The sequence below is a fragment of the Ursus maritimus genome, unplaced genomic scaffold (assembly GCF_017311325.1).
Source record: "Ursus maritimus isolate PB19 unplaced genomic scaffold, ASM1731132v1 scaffold_17, whole genome shotgun sequence".
NCBI lineage: Eukaryota > Metazoa > Chordata > Mammalia > Carnivora > Ursidae > Ursus > Ursus maritimus.
Window position 1 is genome coordinate 59,491,752 of NW_024424119.1, and position 10,231 is coordinate 59,501,982.

The 10,231-nt window shown below is 64.1% G+C and overlaps 1 protein-coding gene and 1 long non-coding RNA gene across 3 annotated transcripts in view; both read right to left on the reverse strand.

Moving 5' to 3' along the window:
* The window catches only part of LCN8 (lipocalin 8), a 10,008-nt gene extending 1,619 nt beyond the window's left edge, over positions 1–8,389 (reverse strand). Inside the window, exons 1-7 of one of the 2 annotated variants that reach the window (XM_008704272.2) lie at positions 8,183–8,387; positions 3,560–3,690; positions 3,039–3,109; positions 2,607–2,711; positions 2,428–2,517; positions 2,306–2,331; positions 1,690–1,813 (exon numbers count right to left, since the gene is read on the reverse strand). In XM_008704272.2, coding sequence (XP_008702494.1) covers positions 1,802–1,813; positions 2,306–2,331; positions 2,428–2,517; positions 2,607–2,711; positions 3,039–3,109; positions 3,560–3,690; positions 8,183–8,248 — 501 coding nt within the window. In that variant the 5' untranslated portion in view covers positions 8,249–8,387 and the 3' untranslated portion in view covers positions 1,690–1,801. Of the gene's footprint in view, positions 1–1,689; positions 1,814–2,305; positions 2,332–2,427; positions 2,518–2,606; positions 2,712–3,038; positions 3,110–3,559; positions 3,691–8,182 lie in introns of those variants that run through there. The other variant, XM_040632219.1, reaches the window with a different exon arrangement.
* LOC121103127 lies at positions 6,493–7,539 on the reverse strand. The gene is made up of 2 exons (XR_005835301.1): positions 7,500–7,539; positions 6,493–6,611 (listed from the first exon to the last, which is right to left on the reverse strand). It is a non-coding gene; the product is annotated as an uncharacterized LOC121103127 (long non-coding RNA).
* Positions 8,390–10,231: the final 1,842 nt, after the last annotated feature.

Here is a 10,231-nt window from a genome sequence, read left to right on the forward strand (position 1 = left end):
CCCCCCCCCCCCCCCCCGCAGGCCACGTCTCCATCTTGTAAGCGAAGAGCTGAGTGCAGAGGGGGTAAGACGCCTCCCCAAGCTGACAGGGCAGGTGGGCATTGGCCCCATAATCCCAGGGGACTGTCATTGCCCTTGACCCCCACCCCCACCCGCAAGGGCTATTCCCTGTCCTCACCCTGCAGGCATGAGACAGGAGAGGTGGGGGCTTTCCACCATGTGGCACAGTGTCCCAGTCATGAGGGGGTGGTTTGGGGAGACCAGAGAGACACAGAGACGGAGCCAGAGATGGGGAGACATAGCCAGAGACGGAGAGACGGAAACAGAGACAGAGAGATGGGGACAGAGACAAGGAGACGGAGCCAGAGACAGGGAGACAGAGATAGGGAAATGGAGACAGAGCCAGAGAGACGGAGACAGAGACAGAGAGACAGAGACGGGAAGATGGAGCCAGAAGGAAGTGGGGATGCAGCGGAAGGGCCTGAAAGTGACTGTTGGGGTCACAGCTCTGCAGGGAGCTTGGTGGTTGGACCCCCACAGATGCAGCGGCCAGCGTGATCCGGTGCTCATTAATTTACACTCTTTCCCCACGACAGAGGCACCAGCCCGCCTGACCTCAGGACATGGGGACCAGCTAGCCCAGGCTGAGGGAGGAGGGCCGGTTGCTGGGACGCCCCCCGTCTTGGTTGTACGGTGGTGGCCGCCCACCAGCCTCCACACATGGCTCCGTGTTTACACTGAGCCCCGCCCAGCCCCCCATGGAAGTCAGTGATTTTATCAGAGAGCAGGCGGTGCTCTGTAAGTGACCTCTGGTGGGACAATGGTGCCCCGCCCACTGCAGCCCCACGTGGCAGCCCCAATGTGGGAAAGGTCCGCCCTTGCTCTTCCAGCAGAAGCTGGGATTCCCAACATCCCAGACTGCCCGGCCCACAGCAGCGCCAGAGCAGGCCCCACTTGGCCATATGTCAGTGGGCAGACTCGCTGAGCCCCTGAGCTGCAGGAACCCGGCCTACCTGCACTGGAGCCTCAGAGCAGGGCGGTGTCCCCAGGACTCCCTAGAGCCGCCATGGCCAGGGAACCTTCCAGAGACCCCACAGGGCCCTGGAGGGAAGCCCCAGGCATGCCAATCCGTCACCCAGGAGATTAGAGGCAGAGGTCAGGCCAGGTCCAAACACCTTTTCTGTCCTGGACCTAGCAGGGGCCCGAAGGCTCCAACATTGTCCCTAGTACAGGGCATCCCTCCTCTCATCCATCCATGACCCGCCACCGGGCCATTCAGCTCACTGCCTGCTCTGCCTGGGGCCACTCAGGCTCTCGGGGAGCAGGACGGTAGCCGTGAGGATGACTGTGGGGCCCACGCACCTGGGCAGCCAGACCTGTGGGCTCTGAGCAGGGCAGGGCTGGGTATGACCCTCGGGGTGGGAAGGAGGGAGAGGGCAGGGAGCTGTCATCCTGCATCTGAGCTGTGCGGTCCCCGGGCCCCACAGGGAAGGAAATACAGAACAGACTGGAAGCCAGCCTGGCCAGTGGCCCCCCACCCCGGCTCAGCCCTCTCTGGGCAAAGGTCCAGCGCTGGTCACAGCACACACAGACACCAGAGACTGTGACTTTGCTGTCACCGTTAGGGCAGTCATGGAGAACACAGCCTACAGCCCCTCCATCACCCTCAGGCCCCGCTCCGCCAAGAAAGACACTCGGGGCAGAGGGTTTGGTAATGGGGTTTATTCGGAGCGGGTGCAAGCAGCCCCCGGGGGCCAGGAGCGGGGGGCTCAGAGCATCCCGGCCTCAGCACAGGGGTCCTCTAGATCAGCTCCTGAGACACAGAAGGGCAGGGCCTCAGGGCACTGCCTGGCCCCAGAGGCCCCTCAGGGCAGCGGTTAGGGCCACGGGTGGGGCCCGTGTCCTAGCTGCATGACCGTGAGCAAAAAGCCTCCGTGGGTCTCAGTTTCTCTACCTGCAAGGCAGGGTCATAGTTCCCACCTCTCGGGGCTGTGCAGAGACAGAGGGGATCCTGTGGGGGATGGGCTAGCCTGTGGGACACGGGGAACCCGACATGGTGCCCACAGGGCCCGTGTCCCCACCCAGGCGGGATGTGAGTGCCCTGCTGGCTGGAAAGGCGGAACGAGGGCCCACCCTCCTCCCTTCCCTCTCCCGGCCCTGTCCTGGAGCCCCCAGCCTCCGGGGTCCCCCTCTGGCAGCCTGGTGTCTGCACCCTGGAGGCCCCCGGATCCAGAGTGATTCAGGGCCCCTGTCAGGTCGGGAGACTCAGCTTGGGGGGCTCAGTGCGGCCCGGGGCAAAGCTCACCTCTTTCAGGAGCTTGGCGCACCTCCCTGTGGGACAGGGGCGGCGTCAGGTGATGCAGGAAGGGCCCCTTCCCACCCTCGGGGTCCCGGGCCCAGCGCCCACCCAGAAGGCCCGGAGCTCACCATGCCGGGCCACCAGGTAAAGCCCTATGTCTGCCGTCAACTCGCGGAATCTCCAGAAGCCTGGTCCATACTCGTCCTCCAGGCTCCGCGCTGTGGGGGACGCAGGGGGGCTGGGCTGGGCTGGGCCATCCCCAGGAGGGCACCAGCAGGCCCAGCCCCCCATCCCAGGGTGCGCTTACTGAAGTATTTGAGCACATGGAAGTCCTTGCCTTGCCAGTGGAGGGACAGCCTCAAAATGGCGTACTGCTCGTAGTCCGTGTCTATCACGTGGACCTCCCTGTGGCCTGGGAGCGGGGGGTGGGGGGGAGACTGCACGAGGGCCGACGGGTGCCGCTCGGCTTGGCAGACCTTGGAGGTGGGGTGCAGGGTCTGACTCCATCCTCTCCCCACCCAGCACCCAGACCCTCCCATCATGTGAGGCAAGGGGGAGACAGGTAGAGCAGCCCTGGAAGGATGACCCACTTTGTGTTAAGAGAATGGGAGCCTCTGGGGCATGAGCAGGACTGCAGGGAACAGCATGGGGAACAGCACGGTAAAAATACCAAGGCCAAGTGTAGCTGGTCTGCAGGGACAGGGGATTGTAACTGTAGCAACAGGGCAAGGGTTCTTACCAGGAAAAATGAATGTCCCCGAAACGTCTATTTCTGAGCCCACCATTTTTTCTGTCTCACAACTTCCTGAGCTGAAAAGCAGCAAAGTGCTCGCCAGGGAAATGCCAGCCTGCATTCCTTCTGCCGGGCACATCCCAAGCGATGCAGAGAGGGGAAGGTGTCCTCAGAAAGGGCCCCAGCAGTGTGTCTGTACCCAGGAGAGCCTGGCCAGGATTAGGATGGTGGAGGTGCAGAACGGGGGCATCCAGAGAGCCCCGTGCCCACTTTTTTTTCTTACAACTTAATGGGGCTTTATCAAAACTCTATGCTTATTTCTGGGAGAAGATGAAGTTCTAGGGGCAGATCCAGGAGGCTGGAGGGTCTGATGTCAGGGATGGGGGTCAAGGTCTTGGGTTTGGGACACAGGGAAGATTGATACTGTCCAGACCCCACGGCAGCAGCTGGCGTAGCCGGGCTCCCAGGCACTCGGCCTCACTTGCCTGTTCCTACTGGGGCTCCCAGGGGCCCCCAGGGACCCTCACCTGTTATATGCAGCCTTCACGATCAGCTCATGTCCACTCAAGGTCAGGAACAAGGCTTCCAGCCTCTTTGGGGTCTTCAGTGCCAAGTTTTGGCTGGAGGCCACACCAACTTCCCGCCAGAATCCTGCAATCTGGAGAGAGAAGCCGGAGCCATGTCCGAGGTGGCAGACCCCCTGGGAGCCCCTGAATAGGACACTGGTGGTCTCTGACAGGTCAGCAAGTCTTTGTGGCAAAGCAGTGGTCATCATCCTTCTGAGGAGCCCCTTCAGCCCATCAGACGCAGTGAGCCGTCCTTGGGGCCAGGATGCGAGGGGCAGCGGTGGTTGGAGCCCGAGAGAGAGGAGCCAGCAGCCAGCAGCCCCCGTCACCCACGGGAGGGCACAGCTTCACCACCACCCTGGGAGCTGGGGGGCTCCTGCCTTCAGAAATCCACCCAGAGCCCAGAACTTCCATCTGAAACCTGGAAACTGATCATTTTGCAAGAGGAAAGAATACATGCCCCCAGTACGTGTCAACCCTGACCCTTCTGACATGCTCCCGGCCCGGCTGCCAGCCCAGACCTGCGAAGGAGCGCGGGCAAAGCCCCGGGCAAGCTCCCCACGCTGGGAAAGCGTCCTCTCGTCGCCACACCGTGTGGTGTCACAGAGCCGGCACAGCAGGGCTGCTCCCAGGTGCTTGGCCTGTTGCTACTGGAGCTCCCGGGGGACGGACCCCACTGATCCAGGAGCAGGAGGTGGCCGCGCTGAGCTCCGGTCCCCGGAGGCCGTGGAGGCCCAGCCGGCCTGCCCACAGGAAACCCTCAGCGAGGGCTCCGGCCCTGCTGGTCCCTGGGTGCTTGCTCTCATGCTCCCTCTCAAGGACAGGGGTGACCGGCCAGGCTAGGCTCAGACCCTCAGCCACCTGCACTGTCCGGGCTGCCCTAGCTGGGTCCTGGGGCCCCTGAGGTCGCTGCTCTGGCATCGGCTGGGGGTTGGAGGGACGGGGTGGGGGTGGCTGGAGAAGCTGGACACTCAGGCCCCTCCCTGCCCCGACCTCCCCGCATAAGACAGAAAAGCCACCTTCTGCAGATCCAGGTCCTGTATGGCTGTGTCCACGGGCACTAGGACGACGCCCAGGATGGCACCTAGCAGCCCGGCCTCCATGGCTGCTCACGGTGCCTCTGCTCCCCCAGCACCCGGGCTTATATGGAGGAGCATTGCGCAAGGACCTGAGGTCGTCAGCGGCACACGTGGCCGAGCCCGCGCAGAGATGGCTTTCTGCAGGGCGCTGAGCAGATCCAGGGACACCCACAGCCCTGGGGTGGGGTCAGCCTGCACTAACACAGTGGCCCCACCACCCTCCTGGCCTGCGACAACAGTGGACACTGCAGTGGGGCCGCCTGGGGTCCTGAGAGGAGGAGGAGGAGGAGGAGGCCTCCGCCACCATGGGGCGGCTGGGAACCACCGCTGCAGGCCCGTAGGAGCGGACAGACGGGTATGCCGCCCCCAGGCCCCCGGGGGGAGAGCTCCTTCCTCGCTTGCAGGGCACACGGCGGTTTTCAGGCTCGTTCTGATCAGTCTTGGGACCGGTGAGGAAAGGCTCCGAGGGTCTGGCTGAGGCAGCCCCGAGCTGACGGGGCAAAGGAATGAGGGGTCTCCTCTCCCTGGGGAGGGCCCCTCGGGGGAAGCGAAGCTTGGGAGCTGCATGGGAGAGGCACAGAGGCCCGTGGGAGACGGAGGTGGGGGGCCACATCTCAGGGACCTCTGCACACACCGGGGAGCCACCTTCCTGTGGCCCGTGTCCTCCTCCATGATGACAATACCCAGTCCCGCCCCCAGGCCAGGCCCCCTGCCCATCCTCCCCTGGACTCACTCAGGCTTCACGCACAGCCAGGTACGACCCACCGCCCAGACGGCCGGCCTGAGAGAGGCCCTGTCTTGCTGACCCACCCAGTTGACGAACACAGCCAGGACACGAGCCAAGGTGGTGGGATGCCAGAGCCGGCTCTTCCCCAGCTGGGCCCCCCCAACAGTACAGCCGCCCCCCCCCCCAACAGTAGATTGGCAAGTGGAGCCAGGCTTTGGGGACAGCAGCCCTGGCCCGGCCAGCTCTGTGGCTCAGGGCAAGCTGTGTGCCTTGGTTTCCCATCTGTAATGGCCACAAAACAGGGGGACAGTTGCCACGTGGCCAGGAGGGGTCCGAGGGTGCCCAGAGCAACTCCTGCCTGGATCAGCACCCCTGATTCTTGACCGGTAAGAGGCGACCTCCCCAGCTTCAGGGCCAGAAAAGCCCACGCGGGAATGGCTCCAGGCTGGGGCGACTAAAGGGGAGCTCCCACCCACCAGGGGGACTGGCCACCTCGGATCCTGGGTGCTGCACTGCCCTCCCACAAAGGCTGTCAGTTTAGGGTCAGGCAGGTGTGGAAAGGTTAAGCCAGGACAGGGAGGCCCGGAGCTGGCCAGCCCGCCGGAGACCGAGGCAGCCACCACACAGCAGGAGCAGCGGGGCCGCCCCAAGGAGGCTGAGGACTGGCTGATCTGAGCCCCAGGCTGTCCCAGCCCGGGCTGATGAGAGAAGCCCCCTGCTGCCCAGGGATGTGCTTGGCCAGGCAGGAGAGGGAGGACAGGAAGCGTGGGGAACGCTGTCTCTGGGTGACCAGGAGTAGGACGAGGACAGACGCCCCTCATCTAATCTGGCTGATTGCCTCTGGCTCCAGCCCTGCGAAGGCTGCAGGGCACCCATGAGCAATGAAGCAGGACCCCCACTACATTCCTGCCCCAGCCCATATCCGGTCCTTTGACGCGTGTGCCTCCTGTCCCCTCAAGCCAGGAGGTGCCCAGCCGTCAGTGTCTCCTGCATGCCCACTTCCCCGCCTCGGTTTCCCCAGGAGCCCTGGATCAAGACAGGGCTCACGGTGCCCTCCCCAAGGGCCTCTGCAAAGAGTCTATATTCTAGGCTGCAGAACATATTTATTGAGTGGAGGAGTGAGGCCCAGGGATGGGGAGGGGGGTGACCCAGGAGCACGGTGGATCCGGACAACTTGGGACGACAAGGTTGGCAGCTCCAGCTCAGCCTGCACAGACAGGAAAGGCACAGTCACTTCCTGCCCCCACTCACTCAGCAAGCACTCCTCGGAGCCTCTGGCTGACCCCACCCACGGCAGGGTGCCCCCCAGGCACACATGGCCCGCAAGGCCAGTGCAACCTCACTCTGCTGTGAAAACGTCCACAGCTGTGGAAGCCCACCGCTGCGGCCCGGGGCCAGCCACGGTATGGTGCTGCCCTTCCAGGGGCCTGGGGAGCCCGACGCACTTCCCTGTGCCTCCCTCGCTCGCTGGCCAGTGTGGCAAGAAAGCCCCAGAAGGGCCACTAACCCACAACACCCCCAGACTCAGCACCTGAGAGGGGGTCCACGTGGGGCGCTGCACACCGAACACTGGGGTGGGGCACACAGGAAGAAGCTGGGGCTCGTACTCTCCGAAGGTAAAGCCTTCCAGAGAGCAACCTGGCATGTCCCTACCTACTCTCCTCCCACCTAAGACAACCGTCTGTGGGGTGCAGACAGGCCAGGAGGCTGGCAGCATCTTCTAGACCCGCGAGAAGTGAAAACAGCCCCAACGCCCCATGGGGTGAATAGCCAGCATGGCCGGGAGAGCAGAATGCCGGGAGGGGTGCTGGGCACGATCCCTGCAGGGTGAGGAAGGAGCCCCACCACGCAGACACTCAGGCCCGCCAGGAGGGGCCACAGGGCTGCCGCTGACACCATGTGACTGGCATGTCACTTCTGTTATTTATTGTTTTATGTGGGTTCCCAAACTATTCACTCAGTAAGGGGCCAGGCAGTCTCCTGGCGTCTACTTGGGGGGGCCGGTGACCCCAAGAGTCCCCCTGCTTCCATGTCCCAAGGGCTCCCAGGGACCCAGCCCGGCGACAGCAGTGACATGCAAGATGGCAGTTCCCACCTCATGGGACCCTCTGGGGGAGACCGAGTTTCCAGACAATTCCAAGGCCCAGCACCCCAGGCTTGAGCCAGAGGCTGCGGGACACACAGCGTAGTGGGCTGATGGCATCTCCCAAATTCACGTCCAGCCAGGTCCTCAGAACGGGACCTTACGTGGAGACAGAGTCTTCGCGGATGTGATCAGTTAAGGATGGACACGAGGCCTCTGTGGGCTGGGGGTGGGCCCGGCACCCGTGACTGGTGTCCTCGTAAGAAGAGGGACATCTGAACCCAGACACGGAGGGATGCCAGCCATGGGACAACCGAGGCAGAGACAGCAGGGATGTGTCTACAAGCCAAGGGGACACGAGGACCACCAGCACCAGCAGAAGCTCTGCCCTGGAGCCTCCAGAAGGAACCAGCCCGGCCCACTCCTTGACTCTGGGTCTCCCGCCCCCAGAACGGTGGAGCGTGAACATCTGTCGTGTGTGGTAATTTGTTAAGACAGCCCTAGGAAATCAGAGAAGGCTTCCTGGAAGAGGTAATGTGTAATCTGAGGCCTGAATCATGAGTGGATGGCCAGGCAGCGGGGTGGGGGGTGTGGGGAGTGGGAGGCAGGGTGCCCAGCAGACAGAGAGGCGGCCAGGGCCTGCCCACACAAGCCCCGGGGAACAGGACAGGGGAGTCACCCTGCCTCCCTCCTACCTGGGAAGGCCAAGGTGGTTCTCCAGAGGCGTCAGGGAGCCTCCTTGCCCCCAGAAGAGCACGCATCTGTGAGAAGGAAGACAGTCCGCAAGAGGCTGAGCTGGCCGGGACTGCCCACGCCTTCCTACAGCCCGAACCCGGGGTGCCTTGGGCCCCACACAGCCCACCCACCGAAAGACTCTCCCTTCCTGGCTGCCTAAACCTCTTCCTTAGTGTGCGTGGGGGGAAGGAGGGGGCTGTGGGCAGCAGCGGCTTTGGTATCCTGGGGCTCACAGAGGTGGGGGGCAGAGGTATCCTGGGGCTCACAGAGGTGGGGGGCAGAGGTATCCTGGGGCTCACAGAGGTGGGGGGCAGAGGTATCCTGGGGCTCACAGAGGTGGGGGGCAGAGGTATCCTGGGGCTCACAGAGGTGGGGGGCGGAGGTCTCCTGGGGCTCACAGAGGTGGGGGGCAGAGGTATCCTGGGGCTCACAGAGGTGGGGGGCGGAGGTCTCCTGGGGCTCACGGGTGGGGGGGCGGAGGTCTCCTGGGGCTCACAGAGGTGAGGGGAGGGGGCGGAGGTCTCCTGGGGCTCACAGAGGTGAGGAGAGGGGGTCGGAGGTCTCCTGGGGCTCACAGAGGTGGGGGGCAGAGGTATCCTGGGGCTCACAGAGGTGGGGGGCAGAGGTATCCTGGGGCTCACAGAGGTGGGGGGCGGAGGTCTCCTGGGGCTCACAGAGGTGGGGGGCGGAGGTCTCCTGGGGCTCACAGAGGTGGGGGGCAGAGGTATCCTGGGGCTCACAGAGGTGGGGGGCAGAGGTATCCTGGGGCTCACAGAGGTGGGGGGCAGAGGTATCCTGGGGCTCACAGAGGTGGGGGGCAGAGGTATCCTGGGGCTCACAGAGGTGGGGGGACGGAGGTCTCCTTGCCTCAGTGCTCTTCCTTGAGAGTTGACAGCAGGTCTACCACCCAAGATTGGGCAGGTTGTGCACTGCACAAAAGTGCCTGCCTGGCTGGGGAATCATGGGGACTGGAAGCCACCCAGAGAGGTGTCCTTTCCTAATTCACACAGGGTGTCTGGGAGACTGGGATGGCCTGGCTCTTCCCCAGGGCCATGTCCCCTGGGCCCCACACGCCTAAGGCTCCCAAAACGAGTTTCCAGCCCTCACCCCAACCTCTGCAACCTTGGGGAGCCCCTGGCCCACTCTGCCAAGGCCCTCAGAAATTAAAGCAAACTAGGATGGGAGCCCCCACGTAGGCTCCAGGCAGTGAGGCCCCACCCGCAGGAGGCCAGAGAGCTGCATGGGCTCTGCCCTAGTGCCCGGCCCTCAGAGGCCCCTCGAGCTGGCTCCTACCCCTCCGAAGAGCTGCGGGGTCCTGCCGCCCCTGCCTGGTCCCCCTCGACTTGAAGTTGGGGGTGATCGATGAGGGGAGGCAGGTCCTGAGGGGTGGGGCCGGGGGAGGCAGGGAAGGTGGGGCGGGGCCCGGGTGGGAGGTGAGGGCCAGGTGGGCAGTGAGCAGTGGGGCTGAGCAGGGAGGGCAGGCGGCTGGGGCCTCACTGTAGAGCTGCACCACCGTGCTGAGCGCTCCCTCCAGCTCCTTGTAGATATAGACCACGGCGAAGGAGCTGTAGTCCGTGTCCACGATGCGCACGTCCAGGTAGCCCAGGGCTGCAGGGGAGGGGGCCAGCCATGGGGAAGGGCGCAGGGCCCAGGCATGACCCCCACCCACACCGGCCTCTGCGTCAGGGCTCAAGGGAAGGGCAGAAGGTGGAGGGAAGGAGGGGAGCGGCAGGAGATGGTGATGGGGGTGGTCCCAGGTAGGAGAGTCCGTGTCACTCCATGGAGAAGCTGTGTCAGGGGTCCCTGAAGGCAGGTGGGGCAGGACCTACCTGGGACTCTGAAGTGGCCCTCAGAGCCCACTCTCAGGTACTCGGCATCCACCTGGTGACAGCCGTCAGCCCTGGGGGTGCACAGCCAGGGCTCACTCTCGGCTGCTGGCCCAGCCCACCGCCGCCCCCAGCCCACCACACTCACCGAGGGAACTCCATGTGGACACTGAGATTGCCACC